General features: G+C 52.7%; 1 protein-coding gene across 2 annotated transcripts in view; it reads right to left on the reverse strand.

Moving 5' to 3' along the window:
- LOC309794484 (protein VAC14 homolog) overlaps window positions 1-18,068 on the reverse strand; it is a 94,454-nt gene extending 76,386 nt beyond the window's left edge. The window contains exons 1-9 of one of the 2 annotated variants that reach the window (XM_082606031.1): window positions 17,677-18,068; window positions 8,687-8,837; window positions 8,213-8,380; window positions 7,338-7,400; window positions 6,691-6,798; window positions 6,027-6,136; window positions 5,643-5,749; window positions 4,510-4,644; window positions 3,890-4,042 (exon numbers count right to left, since the gene is read on the reverse strand). In XM_082606031.1, coding sequence (XP_082462157.1) covers window positions 3,890-4,042; window positions 4,510-4,644; window positions 5,643-5,749; window positions 6,027-6,136; window positions 6,691-6,798; window positions 7,338-7,400; window positions 8,213-8,380; window positions 8,687-8,837; window positions 17,677-17,780 — 1,099 coding nt within the window. In that variant the 5' untranslated portion in view covers window positions 17,781-18,068. The remainder of the gene's footprint in view (window positions 1-3,889; window positions 4,043-4,509; window positions 4,645-5,642; window positions 5,750-6,026; window positions 6,137-6,690; window positions 6,799-7,337; window positions 7,401-8,212; window positions 8,381-8,686; window positions 8,838-17,676) is intronic. The other variant, XM_082606032.1, reaches the window with a different exon arrangement.
- Window positions 18,069-19,880: the final 1,812 nt, after the last annotated feature.

The following is a 19,880-nucleotide window of genomic DNA, read 5'->3' on the forward strand; positions in this document are numbered from 1 at the left end:
CACACAGGCTTAGTTGCTCTGTGGCATGTGGGATCTTCCCGGACGAGGGCTCGAACCCGTGTCCCCTGTGTTGGCAGGTGGATTCTTAACCACTGTGCACCAGGGAAGTCCCCACCTTCTCTCTTTAACCTTCAATCGTACTTTATGGGCAGGTAACTCACTAATTTACTGGTTAGGCAAGGGTCCCTCTCATCTTTTCCCAGTCTTACTTTTTGTTTTGTAAACATAAATGGGATCAGAGTCTATCTTCTGCGACTTGTTTTTTTCACTTCCTACTGTGTCTTCAAGCTGCGCCACTCCAGTTGTAGACTATGGATGTCTGAAGTCCCCCAGTAAAGGGGGCCTGGAGTTCCAGAAAAGCTCCAAGCTGCCGCCTGTCCCCTATGGTCTTAGAGGCCCTCTGCGGGACAGGGCACAGCCCAGAGGGGGCAGGAGGAGCTGTGGGCGCCAGCTGGGCCTGCTGAGCCGCCCGCTGTCCACCTGAAGAGGCCTGGGGAAAGGTGAGGAGGACACGCGGGGTAGCCTGGGCGGGCCAGCTGGGAGCAGCAGCTGGGGCTCCCTGCCGCTGGTGGCCTCCCTCTCTCCTGCCTTTTGGAAACACACGCATTTATAGATGAAATGATAGGATGTCAGAAACCGGCTTCAAATTAACTTCAACTGTTTCCTAATTTTCACTCTTAGATCTCACCTGGGCTTCCTTCCGCGTGGGTGTGGGCACTTCTCCAGGATCCATCAGAGGGGGCTGCTGCGGGGGAGGGTCAGGCACCTGCTGCTTTAATAGCTGTCGCCAAGCTGCCCTTTAGGAATGTTCTCCTGAGCAGTCATCCCCCCACCCACCCAAAGCCTCACACTGGGATAGTAGTAATCTTTAAAGTGTTTGCCAAGTTGATGAGTAAAAATGAGACACTGTTTTACTCTGCAATTCTGGGATACCCAGGCAAGCTGAGCATCTTTGGTTGCCCTTTTGTATCAGTTCCCAGACTCAGGAGCCCCTGGGCCTGGGTCTGAGCCTGACTTTCCTACTCACCCACTGTGTGACCTTTGGCAGGTCACTTGCCTTTGCCCCCATTTCCTCACCTGTATAATGTGCTAACGCCACTGCCTGCACCAGAGGCTTGTTAGGACAGTAAAGGAGCTTAACATTTGTCAAGATGAAAAACCTGACCCACATTCCTATTTATTTCCTAAGGATAAATTCTGAAATGTTATGATACACACTGCCAAATGTATCTACCAGACAATGCATTTAATGTATTTACTCTCCACCTTCTTCCAGTAGGAAAGTCTGTTTTTTTCCAAAATCTCTCCAGGGAATGTGTATTTCTCTTATAACCAGAGTTAAAAATGAGGGTGGGGTCAGGGGAGAGTGGAAGCGAAGGAGAAAGAAAAGATCCAGTTCAAATAACCTCCATGAAGCCCGGCCCGGTGCCCCCAGTCCTCTGTGACCACATCCTCTGTCACACGATCACTCATCTGAGGATCTGTCCCTGAACTCCTTGCAGGCAAGTCCTGGGTCTGATTCACTTACATCTGCAGTGTCCAAAGAGGGTGCTGATACATGCAGTCCCATCAAAGCTCTGCAAATGGGTGGATTCCATTTCATGCTCACCCATGGAGGTCACCAGTCTTCCACTGGAAACCGTATTTATAGATCTGGTCCTCACTCACCACAAGAACTTCCACCCCTGACCCTCTCCGATCCCTCACTTAGGACCCATCAGGGGCCCATTACCACCTGGGCAAAGCTGATGATAAAAGACAAGGGAAAAAAAAAGACAAGGGAGCAAAAGCCCTGCCCCTGGCAACCTTGCTAAGTAGTGGGTCTCATTATAAACAGACATTAAAACAACTTGACACTAAAGCACCTGTTATCGGGAGCGTGTGGCCTATGCCATGTGCTAAGAGCTTTACATGCAAAAATCTCCAAAACTCACAACCACACATAGGTTCCGTGTTATCACTGTTGCCCTATTCAATGAATAAGGAATCCGAGGCATAGAAAGGCCAAGTGGCTTGTCCAAGGGCAACAGATATGAAGTCAGCAGGGCCAGGATGCACAGGCGGGCAGTTCTGACTGTGGACTCCAGTTTGTGACACCTGAGGCAATCAGGGAACGTCATGGAGGGGAACTGGGAGGATGCATCAAGCGCCTAGGAACTCAGAATCGGAGAAAGGACACTGCACTGTGGACCCCCCAAGCGGCAGGGCAAAGGGGGAGCCAGAGCAAGTGGAGGGGGCTGGGAGCAGTGTGACATGAACAAGGGCCTGCCCTGCCTGAAGCCTCGTGGTGAGGGGAGAGGGAGAAGCATGTGCATGTGCAAGCGTGTGTGTGCGTGTGCTCACATGCAGAGGGCCTGGCTGACGGGCCTCACTGTGGGGCTTGCCCGGAGGTGTGCAGTGGGACACACGACGCAGGCTGAGTCGGGGACAGGGGCACTAGAGGAGGGAAACCAGACAGGAGGGTCCTGCCTTTGCCAGGCTAGAAGAGTGGAGCAGGGTCAGAGTGAGAGTAAGCAGGAGGGCTGGATGAACCCGTGGACTGAGGAACTAAATCCTGACTCTCTCGGACTGCTGGTACCTTCGTAAAGTGGTGGTTACAAGCTGAGCGCGTCTGGAGTGGATGTGGAGCCCCAGAGTTAGCTGCGGCCATCTCTGGCAACTACTATAAAGCGAGCTCTGCATCGGGTGAAGTGCTGTTTATGAGGCAGTAAAACCTGAAAGCAAGCTGCCTGAATGTATCCTAATTTAGGAAAAGATTCTCCTGAGCCTGGAGCTGTTTTTAGGAATGCTTAGGGAAACTGTCCAAATAAAAGGTTACGTGAGCTGCATTGGCCGGGAATCGAACCCGGGCCTCCCGCGTGGCAGGCGAGAATTCTACCACTGAACCACCAATGCTTCAGCTGAATGCTGCTCTGCCCGCAGCTGTTTTGCTGCTCTGGCTCACAGTGGCACTGCCACGGCTGTAACCTGACACCTCAGATGGTCCAGCATGGAATGCTGCTCCATTCTGCCGGCCAAATCCATGGGAGGAGGCCCATGGGGCACACATGCCTGACATTCTGCTCCGATGAAAGGCAACAGGGGAAAAGGCTTTAGAAATTCTTTTGGCTTCTGGGGGGCAGGTTCCAGGTCTCAGTTTGTTAGCCTTAAAGATTGGAGTAGTTTCTGCATCAATTTACTCTTTGGCTGACTCTGGAAAGGAGAACATCACCCCAGAGCTGACTGGTGACCTCTCAGTGACGACAGAGGCCCAAGAAATTAGAAAAGTCTGGAGTTCTAGAAAACATTTGGAGAGTCAAACTCCAGACTCCAATCGGCATAAAAGTGGTTTTCTTCACGTTAAGGATAAACAAGACATTAATGTTAAAGGAGTTTGAAGGAGAGCAGAATTCCCAAGGACCAAATAAACCACAGCTGGAGCTTCCTTAACCCTCCCACCCCGAGAATGACTGGCACAGGAAAGGCAGCCAGCTTCCGAGTCACTGGATGGATGTCTACCGCCCAGACTCAAGTGAACCCTGCAGACGGTACTCCTGCCACACTCCAAACCTTTCTACATCGACTATAGCTGAACCCAGAAGAGAGTAAAGAAAGCATTAATGCTCTTTGCGGCAGAAAGGGTTAAGAGCTATGGGTTCTGGAGGCAGACTGCCAGGGTTCCAAGCTGCCAGACTGCCAGATCCAGGTGCTGGTACTTATCTTCCCTGCGCCCATCTGTAGAATGAAGATAACAGCAGTTCCCACCTCACTGGGCTGTTATTAGAATTAGGAGTTAAGCTATGGAAAGCAGCCCTGGCTGGCTGACTGAGGCCCCAGGTCAGGTTCTACAACCTCTGGGTCCCCGTGGCCCTCCCTGGGAGGTGAGGGGCAGGAGGCAGAGACCACTTACCGCTGGCTGTTCCCTCCTGCTTTGCCAAGGAGTCATCAGGGTTGGGCTCTGCCTGCTTCTGAACCACTGGCTTGGGCTCGTCGGGCTCGTCGTCCTCGGGGGTGACCAGCTTCATGAGGCTCTGGTTGCACACGTTGGCCACCTCCTTGATGCCTGAGTCCACTGATGTAGGGAGCAGCCTGACCCAGGGGTATGTTAGTGGGCAGACAGGTAGGCTGACCTGAGCCCCTATTCTCCCTGCCATGCTGGGGTCCCCGCAAGACGCTCCTATGTCTCCTCACAGGGGCTCTTCCTGGTGGACCTCTCATCAACAGGATTTCTTCCACCCAATGCGCAGCAGTGTGAGCTCAGAGACTTGGCACCTCGGGACCCGCGAGAGGCCCTCCAGATCTGTAAGTAACCAGGTGAGCTTTGGGGATGGCGGCATTAGCGCCACGTCCCTAGTCCTGCCCTGGCTCTCCCTGTCCACGTTTAGCTCCACCTCTTGCTGCTTTGATGCCTGGGGAAATGTGGAGGTATGACGGATCCTAAGGGAGCCCCCATCCCCCACTCCAGGGTCCTGCAACTTTATGGCCCCCTTTGGGGCTGCTCTTGTTTCCTCTCTCCAGAGTGAAGGATACTCTTCTTGCGGTCATCATAGGCCAGGCAGGGCAAGACAGCGGTCAGGATCCCAGAAGAGTAGGGCAGCATCACCCGGCCAGCCAGCTGGATGAACTCCCGCATCCAGCACATGGCTGTCAGCTGGATCAGGTCATCTGGAAGCGGAATTGGTGGGTTCCAGGGGGTCAGCATGAGCAGCCAGAGTGCCCCTCCCACTGACCATGCCCACAGATGGGACTGGAGAACTGGAGAGCACCCGAGGGCTGGCACAGCTTCGAGCCTCACCAATACTCTCGCCCTTGCTTTTTCCTTCCAAAGGAACACACAGGTACCAGGGTGACATGGAATTATAATCCTGCGACAGACTGTAAGAGTAACCACAATTCTCTATCCCTCCTGTGTCCACTCCCCCGTAATGGGGCTCTGTAGCTTCTCTCATCAAGAGCTGGAGTTTACTTCCCCCATCCTGGTATCTGGGCTGGCCCTGCTATTTTGTCCAAGAGAAGGTGGTAGAAATGATGGTGTGCCTGGTTCAAGCCTAGGCCCTAGAGGCCTTGCTCATGTCTATCATGTCTCTCAGAATCCACTGATGCCATGTGAATGCACCTGGGCTAGCCCACTGGATGATGAGACACCTGGACCGACTGTTCCTGTTGCCACAGGTGACAGCTGGCAACAGCCAGACATAAGTGACACCACTGACCAAGAGTGACACCTCAGCTGACCCTCCAGTTGACTGTAGGCACATGATTGAGCCCAGCCGAACCTGGCCCAGGGGAGCAGGGCCACCCAGCTGATCTGAAGACTCAGGACAATAGCAAGGGACTGCTATGTGAAGTAACTGCATTTTGTGGTGGTTTGATACTCAGTAGAAGTAAAGAGATACACGATCCTAATCTCCAAGCGTTTCAATTCACAGTGCTAATGCCAAGCCTGCCAGCAAAAAGGCCTCCAGATCTGACTCCCCTCTAGGGTCAGACCAAGTGAAAGGGCCTCCACGTTGACAGAATCAGAATCTCTCTCACAAGGACCCACCGCTCCAGGACCCACTGTCACACTGATTCACACTCCCACGAGGACCCTCTCTGAGATGGGGAGACAGAAAGGTGCTTCTGAGGAGGTGGTGGTGGCCTTGGGGCCTTTACACACTCACCCGTGGTCTGGCAGTGGATCACCAGGATGTTGGCCATCTCAGCAAACTTAACACTGGAGGGGTTCTTTTTAATTTCCTTCAAGAATTCTCCAAGGACCACCTCACACCTACCAATGAGCAAAGGAGAAAGGAGAGAGCTCATGCAGCCAGAGCCAGAGGAGCCTCCACCAGTGCCATTTCTGCTGTGCTCTGTGGGACACGCTTGTCAGATGGACATTTTTCAGAGGCTGGGGGTGGATGATCTCCTAGCTCCTCAAAGCAGGAAGCACACGAGCCAGGAAGAGGACGGTGAATTTCGTGTTCTCCCGCCGCCGCCTGACTGTTGGGTGTGGGGTACGCGTACACACCAAGGGGCCCCTGCAGCCCCTCCCCTCCTCCACTCACATTTTCCGAATCTCTTTGCCGTTGTCGCCCAGGATCTGGAAGAGTCCATCCAGGATCTCCGGCAAATAATCCAGCAGGTTAATGTCTGGCACGGACTCCAGAACCAGGATCTGCCCCAGGGGAGGAAACCATCAGGAAAAGTCACCAGCCAGAGAACCTGCATCTCCTCGCCCATCCTCCGGACTGGCCAGCGAGAAGGGGCCCTGCCGAGGCATCTTTTCAGGGCACTGCGGGTGTCCCATGGGGGAGGGGGTGCTAGTAGCTGTTGTTTCTGTTCAATGGGCAGGGGAACGGCAAGTTAACCCCAGGGCAGTTCAGATGCCCGGGGACGGGGCAGGGGGTGCGGGAGGGAACCCATGGGAAAGGTGGGCAAGGCTAGAAGAGGTGTGACAGCTGGAGGAGCACAGCTGGCTTCAAAGGTAAATCTGGGTGTTTCCGGAGACAAGGAAGGAACCACATCCTCTTCAGAGGCAAACGTGATGGGCTTTGGGGGCAGAGCTGAATAAATGTGTGTTCGGATTATCTGGTGTCACTGGCTCCTAGAGGGATAACAATGAGGCATCCCCGCAGTCACAGGAAGTGCCCAGGTGAGCCAGAGAGCAGACCTCACTCAACTAGAGGCTCCTTACGGCTGGAGAAGGAGTGTCGCGGGGCCGGACCTTACCCAGGAGATGATGAACTGCCGGGCGTACTGGTTGTTGGAATAAATCCTCTCCCGCAACAAGGGGATGAAGCCCACCAGGTCGAACTTGTTGCTCTCCGTCACGATGTCCTGTGGGTCAAAGGCATGAGAGCCGCCTGCTGGGGGTGGGGCTGCCTGACCTGGCTGAATCCCTGGCCCGGGCTGGCTCCAGGGGTCAGGTGGACACAGTGGAAGATGATGGAGCCTGAGTCAGGCAGGAGAGGCCCCCGGAGCATCCCTCCTCACACAGGCCGAAGGACCAGCAAAAAGGATGCACTGAAAGCAGGAATCAGGGTCGAGAGAACTAATCAAAAGGCAAAACCCTGCATCTCTGTGGTCTGGATCGAATGCCCTGGTGAGCTGAGCATAAACTGCCCCTGTCACTGGGGGCGGGGTGGGGTCAGCATGAGGGGACATTAGGGTGACAGAATGGTTCTGTATTTTGATCCTGTTGTAGACATAACTCTGTACTCTCATCATAGAGCTGTATACTATTCCATTAACTGTATATAAATGAAAAAAAATTTTTTTTAATTACAAAGAGCATCCCAATGATAGAATTTATAAGCTGTACAGACAGATGGAGGAAACAGATGCTAAAAATAAGAGTGGGGACCAAGTACAAGTACCTTTAAGAGGCGGTCTAGGAGCTCAGAGCCACTCTTCACATTGGGGTCTGGGTCAGCAGCCAACTAAGAGAGAGACAGAGGTGGAGAGAGGGTCACTGTCAATATATAAGACAAGGAATCCACTGAAGTCCAACAGCAAAGGCCTTGGGGCAGCCTGAACATGCATGGGCACCTCTTTCAGTGCACAGATGGAAGACAGGCAGGGGAGGCAAGGGGGTAAAGCGGAACTTGGCAATGCCACCGACATGTGGCAGACCCCCGTTCTGCTCAGGGACCACCGGGACCCGCTGCCACCAGTCAGGTGGTTGCTTCCTGTTGGCCTTCCTCAGGGCTTTCCAATCTTACAATGCTGGGTCCTCTCTCCACTCCTGGAGGAGGGGACGGATCAGCTGTGAGGCTGATCCTCTAGAAACGACTTCAGGGAGGAGAACTCCATGACGAGGAGAGAGGTGCTGATGAGCTATCAGGGAACCCAAAGCCTTTCTAAGCAGAGCTTTTTCTAGAGCTTATGGGCTACGCTCTCCTTGCAGGGGAAATGCAGTCTGTACTATGGAATCACCACCTTCACCTTCTATAAGGGAGGTCAGTGCTCTCAGATGACTGTTTTTTTTCCCCTCCAATTTGTGGTGGACTGATGCTTTTGTAAAATGCACTAAAGATAGATTAATAGAAGTGTGGGGGAAAAACAAACATAAATATTTACAAGCCCATCTAAAAAACGTATCATTAGATTGAACAGACAACAAGCACCCCTGGCAGCATGTGCTTATCTGCTCCCATTGCATCTGGGAAAAGGGAGGCCAGCACTCAAGGTCCCGAAAGGTCAAGTCAGGTGTGTCGGGCGAGCTCAGCCCAGTCGAGTGAGGAGCGGTCACCTTACTCAGCCCGTCAAAGAGCACGTTGAAGTGGGGCAGCACAGCGCCTCGGGCCACCTTGACGATGTTGTAGAGGGCCTCACACGCGTAGTAGCGCAGCCTGCTGTCAGCATCATTGAAGCAGGTCAGCACCGGCTCAATCAACTCCTTCAGGTAGAGCCCCGAGTCCTGCGATGGGGCAGGAGCAGAAGCAGCTCAGAATGGGTCAGACCTCGGGGACCCAGCCCTCGGCTCCCTTGGAGGTGCTCAGGCCCTCGAGTGAGGGCTGGGCTAAAAGACCCTTTGCAAGTCAGCCTCCCGGGATAGGGGCCACGCCCAGGACCCAGGGTGCAAGGCCACAGAGCCAGCCTTGCGGTCTGAGATGTGGAGAGAATGGCAATAAAGAAAGCACAAGTCTGCAACACCCTGCTGGGGCTCGGGGGTCAGGGTCAAGGCCCTGGCTGGTCTGTACGTCCCTCCAGGAGAAGGGCTCACCTTGCCCAGCGCGATGGAGCAGGCGGCCAGGCCGATGAGGCCCCCTTTCCGGCTGTGCGGGTGCTGGGACAGGGCAAACTCCTGAGACAGCGTCTGGATCACATGCCTGATCTGCACGGTGTTGTTCTGGGCCACGAACTCCCGAACCAGCCTGGAGAGGGAGCAGAGAGGGGCTGCAGGACCAGCGGGATCAGGCTGCTCCTGCTGCTGCCGGCTCTGGGGCCCGGGGCTGGGGTGAGGGAGGGAGATGACCTGTTTAGAAAGAGGAATTGGGAGTCAGGCGTCTCGGGGCAGGGCTTTCCCAGTTCTGCTGCTGACTGGGAGGCGTTGGCTGGGTCACGGTCCTTTCCCTTTTCTGGGTCTCCGTTTCCCTTTGTCTACGACGGAATGAAGAACAGTGAGCAATCTCACTTCTGGGAATCTGAGAGAATGCAAGTGAATGTCCTGCTGGGGCCCCAAAACTGTAGTGATCCACCATCTTCATTCAGTACTTGCTCAGTGTTGCAAGCAGTTCATGCACCCAAGTGGTCCTCTGTGTCTGTGTCATTGTTTCTGGGGATCCACAAACAAACAAGTATGTGTAGCAACATGACACAAGCAACACCACAGAAGAACCCTCCCTGGGCTGACGGGGAGGCGCCATCTGAGTCAGATCTTAGTACCATTAACAGGCCTTTTCCAGATAAAGAAAGGAAGGCAGGGAACCTCAGGCACAGGGAAGAGCCTGGCTACAGGCGGGGCCCCCGGAAAGACACGGTGTATTTAGGGAGGGTGAGGAGTCCGGTGTGGGGAAGTGGTGGCTGGGGACAGTTAAAGGAAAAGACGCGCCGGTGAAAGGTTTCCAGCAAGGGGGTGACATATTTATGTCTACGTTTTGACCAGAGAGGCTGCCCTGGGTGGGGGTGGCCTGGTTTGATAGAGGGAGACTGAAACATCTCCCAGGGAGAACACCGCAGCTATCAGGGTCAGGAAGGGGACCTGAAATACGGCTGAGGCAGTGGGAAGCAGCAGGGAGAGGGGAGAGGGCAGGAAGGGTAGAGACGCCTGCAAGGTGCCCACCTGGGGGCTGATGCTAGCAGGGAGAGGGGGTCTGAGGGAGGCAGCGCCTGTGGTCGCCCTGGGGGGATGCTCCCAAGGCAGGCCCCGCCCGAGTGGAGGTGAGCACAGGGAGGCCCAGCTCCGTCAGGCACCAGGGTCTCCTTTCAGAGCCCAGTGGACGTGGACACTCTGCCCTGCAGAGGCTCACAGCGTCTCTGCGGTGAGAAGCCTCATGTGGGCAAATGGTGGCGTTAGGGGCCCAGACAACCACTTGGGAGCTGCGGCCTGGGGGTCAGGGACATCTTCCCAGGAGTGCGAACTGAGCTGCACCTCGGAGGAGGCAGGGACCCTGAGAGAAGGAAGCAGGTGTTCTGGGCAGGAGGAAATGTGTGGGCAAAGGCAAGGAGAGAAAAATAGCCAAATGTGCCTGGGGTCCAGAGAACAGCAGGCAATCAACTGGATGAGCTGGCCTGGCAGCTCAGATTCAGGAGAAGGGATCTCACGTCACGGGTAACGGGGAAGCTGTTTACGGGTTTTGAAGAGATGGTGAAAGGGTGTTTTAAGAAGCCCTGAGATGGATGGGAAGGGGGAGACGGTCCCATCATCAGCTGGGAGGGACTAGGACCCGAGTAGCAGCTGAAGGTGTGACGAGGGAGGCCTAGAGATCACAGACTTGTCAGAGTAGCTGCCTGGACTCATTGCCTAATTGCTCTGTGGCCATCACAGCGGGTATACGGCTCACCTACGGCATAAATGGGGGTCTCAAGCTGGCTCAAAGAATTTTAAGGACAGTCAAGTCCAAAAGGTATTAATTAGTTTGTGTGGTTCCAGCTCAGTGTCAGGAACCAGCTAGTAATTAGCGCTGTTTAAATAAATGTGATGTCCTGTGAGGCTGTGACCACTCCTGTAAAAAGGCTGTTCAATGGGGATTACATGGCTTGATAAAGATTCAATCCCGCAAGTCGTAGGGGGCATCTATTCCGTGCCTGGGACTGTGGCCACAGGTGAATCAAACAGGCCTGACTCCTGAGCTGGCGGATGTGGGAGCAGAAACAGGGATTCCAGGAAGGGGCTGTGCAGATGGTCTGTGAGGGGTCTCTTGCTTTGATCTTTATAGGGTGTGATTCCACCAAGCCCACCCCAGGGGGCTGAGGGCTGTGGATGAACCAAAGGCCTCAGGAGGAAGCCAGTTCCATAAGTGCCCCCTCCCTAAGCAGTGTAATAAGGCGCAGCAAGGATGGCTCTACACAAACCTGTTGTTTTCTCGAACAGGACAAACCAGCCAGACGAGGCCCAGTGATGTTTCAGAGCTCTCTGACTATTATGACAGACACAGCCTCTTGAGAAAAGCCCTGCAGGTGGGCCAGAGAACAGCCAGAGCATTGGTGGTTCAGTGGTAGAATTCTCGCCTGCCACGCGGGAGGCCCGGGTTCGATTCCCGGCCAATGCAGTGCTGCTTTTTGGCCTCTTCCTGGCAAGCTCCCCCAGACATCCTGCTGCAGGATCCAGCTCCTCAATCACGCCCGGCCTGCAGCAGCCAAGGGTGCTGCGAACCTCTGAGCACACTTCCCTGCTTCGTGAGCATGAACAGCAGCTGGCTTCTCCACAGAGGCACCCCTGGCTGTGGGACCCTTCACCCCGTAAGGGGACTCCTGCTGCACCCCCTCAGCCTTGGCCCGTCTCCAGCAGGAAGCTGTGCTGAAGCCTGTGAGCTGTAAAACAGCTCAACACACCACGTGAACGTGGGACGGAAGGACCCACACTTCAGAGAGGAGGAAGTCCCCAGAGTCTCAGTGGGCTTTTTGCTACTGAGAAGGAACGACTTGAGCTCTACTTCCTGTCCTGACGTCTGAAGGCAAATCAACTTCTCAGGCAAACACATAACCCGCACACGCACACACACACACACGCACACACAGCCTCCTCCTGCCGTCTTTCCTGCTCTGGAGCCTAAGCCTCTGCCGTTGCAGCTGTGCTGATGTGGCCTTCCATTCTGTGAATCAGCGTATAGATAAGGGGACTGGGGTTAAAGGGAGGTGCTCACACAGCTGCTCACAGCTGGAGCATTGGTGGTTCAGTGGTAGAATTCTCGCCTGCCACGCGGGAGGCCCGGGTTCGATTCCCGGCCAATGCAGCAGCAAACTTTCTTTTATCATCCTTAAGAGACTGGATTTGACACTTCACACTGCCCACAGCATTGGTGATAGAGTCTGAAAAACCTAGAATGACTTTTTTCTGGCTTGAGTTTTCCACGCCTGTTTCCTAAATTCCACAGAGACCTAGATCTTGTGTCCCCTTGTTCTTGAGGAGTCCAGGATGTGGGGATCACCAAAGCCGCTGCAAGCAGCTGTGCCTCCCCTCCCTGCCCGGGGACTCTGACTGCGATGCCCCTGGGGAAGCCAGGCCGTGTGTGTTTCTGCTCCGTCCGTGTTAGAGCAGCCCTGAGAGTGGGCGTAATGACATTCATTCATGAGGCTCCAGCAGGGCAGCAAAGAAGACCCAGCCCTGTCAGCAGCACAGCCCGTCCGGGAACCACCTCCTCGCCTGTCTCCTTGTTTCAGGTCACAAACGGTCCCTGAGCCACCGGAAAGGGCCCTCCTCCCCACCTCCCCACTTGAGAGTCGGCAAAGGGGACGCATTCCCTGCCCCTGAGGGGCTCTCTGCCAGAATTCTCCTGAGAGGCCTCAAGGACTTTCATGCAAAACAGAGAAAAAAAATCTGGTGAGGACAGTGCAAGGTGAGGAGGGGGCAGGTGAGAAAGAGCACAACCGGCAGCTTTCGTGGGGAGGGAGTTAGGTGTGGCTTCATGAGGGTCAGCTTTTGCAAGGGGTTCTGAAGGATCAGTAGGTGTTCATTCAGGGTGAGGAAGCCCAGGCAGAGGGAACAGCATGAACCAAGGCTCAGAGGAAGGACAGAGGCCCTTGGACTGGCAGCACAAAGCACACAGGTGGAGGAGACGTGGGTGACAGGGCCAGAGAGGCTGTGCCCACTCACGTGCTTGGCAAAGGAAGTGGCCTTTGCTTCTGGTGGCCGTGAGCAGCCACGGAAGGTACGAGTCATCAGCAGCGGTGGGTGGTAGGATTTGAACAGCGTTTAGGGAACTCTGAGGACTGCAAAGGCTGACAGAGACCAAACGGTGGGAGAGCACGAGGAATGGGGCACTAACGTCGGGTGACAGCGGGCAAGTGTGACAGGGTCTCCTGAAGGGGGAGGAGATGGGCAAGGGGTATATCTGTGTTCAGCACCCCCCGACATTCCCGTTCGCTCTACACCAGCTGCAAGGTCCCCCCACCCCGAATCTTACCAGGACGCAACTCAGGGCACCCCAGGTCAGTACAAATACAATGGCCCATTCAGTTCCCGAGGGCCTGGAACCCCAAATCTCCATCTGCTCTTGGAGGAAGAATATTATCAGTGTCCAGGAGAGCGAGACAATGACCAATGGTGGTTGCCTGTGGAGGGGAACCCTGAGAACATGTTCTCACCAAAACCATCAGTTCTTAGAGCACTGGGCCTGGCCCTGTGGGTCACCCCTGGGGCCACAGCAGGAAGACCTGTCCCACGAACCGAGCCCACGCTCTCTACCTGACAGTCAGGGTGATCAAGACAGGGCCGGCTGACCCCTGCAGTCTCACTGCTCAGCTGCCCAGCACAACTTTCCTCTCCAGTAAGGGCTTCTTACTGGGCCCTGCTATGCTGCTCCTTGGACACTTCCTGTCCATTCCACTCCATGGGGAAGCTCCCGCTCCCGTCCACATCCTAGCCAGCCTTCAAAGTCCAGTTCACATCCAACCCCCTGCTTTTCCTGACCATCCCAGGAAGGACCACTCCTCCTCTGCAGGCTGAAGGACTTGGCGACCCTGCAGTCTGTGCCCAGCACTGCACCATCGAGTGTCACGGGTTCTTTCTCACGTGTTTCATGTTTCTAGCTCCACAGCTCCAGGCCAGAGTCCCTGAGGACAGACTGGTGCCACGATTCTCTGCCTCTTGAGCGCCAGCCCTCTCCCCGCGTCTAGAGCTCCCCACACAGTAAGTGAGGAATCAGTAAGCATCTGCCCAGGGACCCACCTGTGCCGGTGGGCGGGGCCGCAGGGCAAGCTGTAGGGAAACACGGGCAAAGCCCCACACGCTGCCGTACTGGTGACAAGGGGTGGCCTGCTCATCTACAGCTAACCTGTTGGGTAAATCAGAATTGTACTTGGACGGGCCTGACCCCTAGTTTACAATTCAAGTTAGGAGGGACAAAGGGCACCACTACCAGGATCTCAAACGCACACTGAGAAGGACCAGGTCCCCAGGGCGTGGCTGGGGACAGATGCCGATGCCAGGATGTGACTTGACATGCGTTTGCCTAGGGGTGAACCAACCCCTTGGGGGTGCCCCAAATAGCCCCCGTCAGCAGGACCTGGTCTCTCCACAGGGCACAGGCAGAGAGAAAAAGCAATTACAAAGGGAAGCAGAGGAAGTGAAGTTTGAAATCCGGGCGCCCCCAGTTCCAGGCTAGTGTGTCTTCAAAGAACACCCCGTCTCCTCTTTCATCTCCACGTTGTGAGCCACAGCTGGGGGATCTCAACTAGTTCTGAAGTTAATATTTGGCCCAGAAACTTATGATCACAAGTCCCAGTGCCCTTTGCTGACATTAGGGTCACATGCATCGCTATTCTATGTCCCAGAGAAGAGATTTGCTTCATTCCTCTAAAAACTCTGGCTGACGAAGTATCCTCTAGAGATTGCTCAGAGCCTCCATTCTCAACTAGTCAGAGGTGTTGCAGGATGGCAGGAACACCCATTCCCCAGGAGGCACAATGCCCAGTGCTGGCCAGATCCAAGCTCTCTACACTGCTCTCAACTTCACAAAGTGCCACACCGACTACCTTGTCCCTGACTGAGAAGGAGCCACAGACAGGCCAGGACGCATTTGGAACTGTCTTTCACCCAAGGAGAACCTGGGGCCTCATCTCAGCAACAAAACCACAGCCCCGCACTGGGCCCCTCGGCCTCTGTAACGCAGCTTGGGGACAACCTTAGGCTGCATGAGGACTGGGGAGCTGACCACTTCCCACGAACACACTCTAAGTATTCCAGGGGGTGGTTATTCCTCACAGCAACCTCCTTCTGTGGTTATTATCATCTCATCATTTAGATTTGAAGCAGAGCCTCAGGGAAACCATGTCCCTTTCTTGAGGTCACAGAGGATCTGAACCTTGGCACCTACAAAGCCCAGGCCCCCTCAACTGTACACCAGATCCTCCCGCCCATCTTCTTAAAGCACGTCAGCTGCAAAGTGCACACACCCAATTACAGAGGGTACTTCCCTCGTGCACAACTCAGGCCCCAACTGAAGTGCAGCTTTCTCCATGCCTTTTCACCGTCTAGTGTTAGACGTCTCTGAAGCATTCCTCCACCACACACGCGTGTGCATACAGATGAGGTACATACCTGAGATGTTGAAATGAAGGTCTAGGGCTGGTCTTCTACCATTAAGGCAGGAAAGAAGTAACCACTTGCTGAGCACTTGCTACATGCTGGGTAATGTGGCGGATGCTTTACACGTGTTATCTCATTGAAACCTTAAAATAAGCCACGGAGCTAGGTACTATAATACCCATTTTACAGATGGGGGGAAATGAGGCTCAGACATGTTATGAAACATACAAGGTCACACAACTTATGGATGGTAGGTGCAGAAATCAAACCTAGATTTTTCTGACACCAGGTCTGAAATCTACCATGTTACATTATCCCCTCTTCAAACATCAAAGCTCCCACCTGTTGGATGCCTACTGGGTGCCAGGCACTTTACATGCATTATTTCATTTAGCCTATCTCATTTCATTTGTTGATGTCCAAATGGCCCGGCCAGGAGGTGGCAGAGGTTTCAGCCACTGCACACACATTCCTATGTCTTCAGAGGAGACAGTCTTGGCTGTGGCTTTGTCCTATTTTTAGAGAATTAAATAAAATAATGCACATAATGTGTTCTGCACTGCGTATGCTCATGTAACAGTATTAGTGCAAAATCAGAATCAAACTGTGATGTTATACACACCTCACAAGATCATATTCCTTCATTAACTGCTGACTGAGAACCTGCTTTGCTCCTGGCTCCAAGTAGGACAGAAAGATAATCCAGAGTTGTGTTTATTCCTGTGCTGTAAAAATTTCAGCCTGGACTTCGGGCTGCCACTTTTTTCCTGACAAGTCCAAAGAACCATCCCAGTTCTCTATGTAACACGCTGTAATCAGGCAACATATTCAGGCAGCGATTTCCCATAGAGAATCTGGCAGGTAAATGTCTCCTCCATCTGCTTTGCTGAGTATTTAAGTAACCTGGTTTCCACTTGCTTACTACTCTCCAATAACTGAACAGGAAAAGCGAAACATCTGCCTCTGAGAGAAGGCCCAAGAGCTTCTGAAAAGGCCCAAGAGTGAGTTAAGGAATTTGCTGGAGGTCAAAGAATGAGCGTCACACAACAGACTAGATTAGAGCTGTACAAAGCATTCTGCAGTGATAGAAATGTTCTAAAATCTGCTCTGTCCATTATGGCAGCTGACAGCCACATGTGGCTATTGAACATGTCAGATATGGGCAGTGTGACTGAGGAACTGGATAAAATTTTTATTTTATCTTCAATAATTTAAATGTAAATAGCCACCCATGGCCAGTGGCTACCCTATTAGATAGGGCAAAACTACAATCCATATTTCCTGATGCCCAGACTGGCATTCTTTCAGTTTCACAGCCTGCCTCTTTCTACTCTTTTGAAATTACCCACCCACCAGACTTTATCACAATGATTTGGCTGGAAAAAAAATACAAATGTAAAATAACAGCAGAAAAACCTTAATGTTCGCAGTTAAATACCTTGTTTTGTAATTAAAAAAAAAAGCAAAATATCAGATCATGGTTACAAATACAGTGGAACCCTGTTATCCAGTTTCAGTTACCAATGGTCAACAGCAGGTCAGAAAATATTAAATGGAAAATTCCAGAAATAAACAATTTCTAAGTTTTAAACTGTATGCGGTTCAGAGCGGTGAGATGAAATCTTGTGCTATCCCACCAGGACATTAGTCATCCGTTCCTCCAGCGTATCTATGCCGTATGTGATACCCACACACTTAATAGCTTCTGGGTTATCAGACTGACTGTCGGTATCACAATGCTTATGTTCAAATAGCCCTTATTTTACTTAATAATGGCCCTAAAGTGCAATGCTGGTGATGCCGGTCATTAGGATATTCTCTCACTGTGCTTAAACTTTACCATACATACGTAGGTATGGGAAAAAACATAGTGTATAGAGAGCTTGGTATCATCCAAGGTTTCAGGCATCCACTGCGTGTCTGGGGACATATCCCCCACAGATAAGAAGGTACTGCTGTACATGTAGTAAGACTGCAGAAACAAGAACAAATAATTCCTTCTTTCACTTTCAGGAAAGCGTGATATGACAGAGATAAACATCCCTCTGAGCCTTGAGGTTTTGGCTTATTTCCCCACTTGGTCAACTTACTGTCCCTTTCACTTCTCAGAAGCTGGGTAAGAAATGAAGCAGGTCAACATCGTTAGCAAATTCTCATGCTTCCTACCTCCCTCCCATCAGAGGTCACTCTCTGATTTGCTTGTTTGCATGGAGACCACACTGAGGACGCACCATGTGCCAGGCACTGTGCAAAGCACCACGCATACATTTCGTTGCTTCGTTCTCATGGCAGCCCCTTCGGGGTACCAGGAGGTTAAATAATTTGGCCCACGTCACACAGTCAGAAGCAAAGCTGGGACTGCCAATCTCCTGCTCTTAAGCACGGCCCTAAGGGCCTGAAACCTGGAGTAGCAACACTGGCTGCAAAGGCGTGAGGACCTGCCCGGAGGAGCGGGACCCCTGCAGAACCAGGACGGAGTCCAGGCTCCGCTCTCCACGACCAACCCGGGTGCCCGCGGCTCTTACTTCTCGATCTCCAGTGCTGCCACCTTCCGCTTTTCGTAGAGCTTGTCATTGAGGGCGCGCACGATGTTGGGCGTGAGCGGCGCGAAATCCTTCTCGGGGTTCATGGTGGCAGCTCGGGGCGATCCCCGGAGCCCCGCGACTCCTCAGCCCGCGGCAGCCCGGGCCGCGCCGGGGCTAGGGGAGTCTGCAACTCCGCGCTGCCTCCGGCGCCGGCTCATGGACCACGACGCCCCGGGCCGCCTGTCTCGCTCCGCCGCCGCGCGCCGCCTCGGAACCCGGGCCTGGACCCCGTCTCCGTACACCTGCCCCTGGCCGCCAAACAGCTCACGAGACCTGCTCCCGGCCAGCACCTGCCGGGCTCAAGGGGCAGCAGCCATGTTACTCAGATCAGGTGACTCTGCACCGACTTCCGCCTTCCGCCGCTAGGACCCGCCCCTCTCCAGCCGCGCCCCCGCACGCATCCGCAGGTGGATTAGCCACGCCCGCACAAGGCTCCACCTTCTCCCATCACGCTCCTGCTTGTAGACCCCTAAGGTATGGGTTTGGTTGGAGGCCTGCTTAGCAGGGCATGAATACCATGCACTCCACTGCCTGCACGTGGTAGGCTTGGAACATGGTGGGCTTCTGTACACGTTCCTGAGAACGAAGGGGCTCTTGGAGCCTGACTCGGTTAGCATAATTTATTCTATATCTACTGAATCCACTACTTCATCCACAGCTTAGTCACCAGCCAGTTTCTCATATGCCAATGATTCCCAAATTAGAGTAATACCATCGTGATTTTCGCCATATCCTAGCCATTTGTACTATTATTTAAAAAATATTTTCTCTAATCAACGAACTTAAAAAAATTTAAAATTCCTACTTTATCCTTGCTTATGCCCTATAATCATGGGTTTGAATAGTGATATATATATTTCTAAAACACATCAATAAATTGCAATTAAAAACAGAATAATCTGTCTATTGTGACCCCAAAAGTGGGTTCACCTCTTGGTGGGTATTGAACCAAAAGTCACAACCAAGCCAAAGTTGGGGAGAAGGAAGCATTTATTATTTCTTGCAGCAAGTAAGGAGAACACCAGTGATCTCTGCCAAAGCAGTGTCTCCCCCAACAGCAAATTTGGGGAAGTTTTAAGCTAAAGGCACATAAGTATTCATGAAGGGGCTTGAGCAGTGGAGAATCCAGCACAGAATTCGGGCCACAGTCGACAGACTCCAAGCTTTAGCTGATTGAAGTCACCAGTGTCAACGTCATCATTCCATCCTCCTCCTAGGTGTGGGCCTTAGTTCTTGCAGTACTCAAAGACCGTATCAGATTGTTATGTACATCCCTTGAGGAGGAATTAGGACTCTGTTTTATAGTTGAACTGTTTTTCTTGACTGCTTTTCCTTTGTTCTTGCATTCCCTTACTTCCCTTAATATCAATGATTACTAAGACCTGTTCCAGGGCAGGCACTGTGGCCAGATTTAGGTCACAAAACAGCTTAGGCCACTTCTCTTATGTTAAGAAAGCCTTGCCTGGTACTCTTTCTCCAGGGACCCCCTACTCTACCTGCTTATACTACCACCTAAAATCTCAGGTACCAACAGTGGTTGTCACCCCACCATTTGGGACTCAGGATGTGTTATCATGCTCTGATACCTTGGAGGGCTGGGTTACAGACAGCACAAGCCCCAAATGTGTTGCTTGCAGGCCTCCAGATGGATCCACTAGAAAGCAGCCCCTCCAAGTGCTTTGAAGTGTCACACTAAATCCTGGAACAGAAATTGAAGCTATGTGCTAAAAATTTTAAAAGCACTTTATTGATTCAGTGTGGCTAAAGATACAGTAACAGGGAGATGCATCAGAGTTCCTTATCATAAGCTTCCGCAGTGGACAGGGACTTAGGACAAGGCTATATCACAGTGGAACCCAATGAGGATTAATATTGTTAAAAAACAAAATTCAGCTGAGTAAATTTGAGGATCTAATTGGATTTATTCAACAATTTATGACTGGCAGCATCCCATCTAGCAGACAGGAGCTTCAAAGAGCTTCAAATACTTTTATAGGCAGAAGGGGGAGGGGGCTGGGAAGGAAGTGGATGGGTTCAGGTATGTCACAATCCTTTGGAGAAAGGGGGTGTTTATTATGCAGATTACCTCACCAGAGCTGATCAGGTAATTCCAGATTAACTAGTTAAAAGTCACATTCCTGGGA

Source organism: Mesoplodon mirus (genome assembly GCF_964341445.2).
Source record: "Mesoplodon mirus genome assembly, chromosome: 19".
NCBI lineage: Eukaryota > Metazoa > Chordata > Mammalia > Artiodactyla > Ziphiidae > Mesoplodon > Mesoplodon mirus.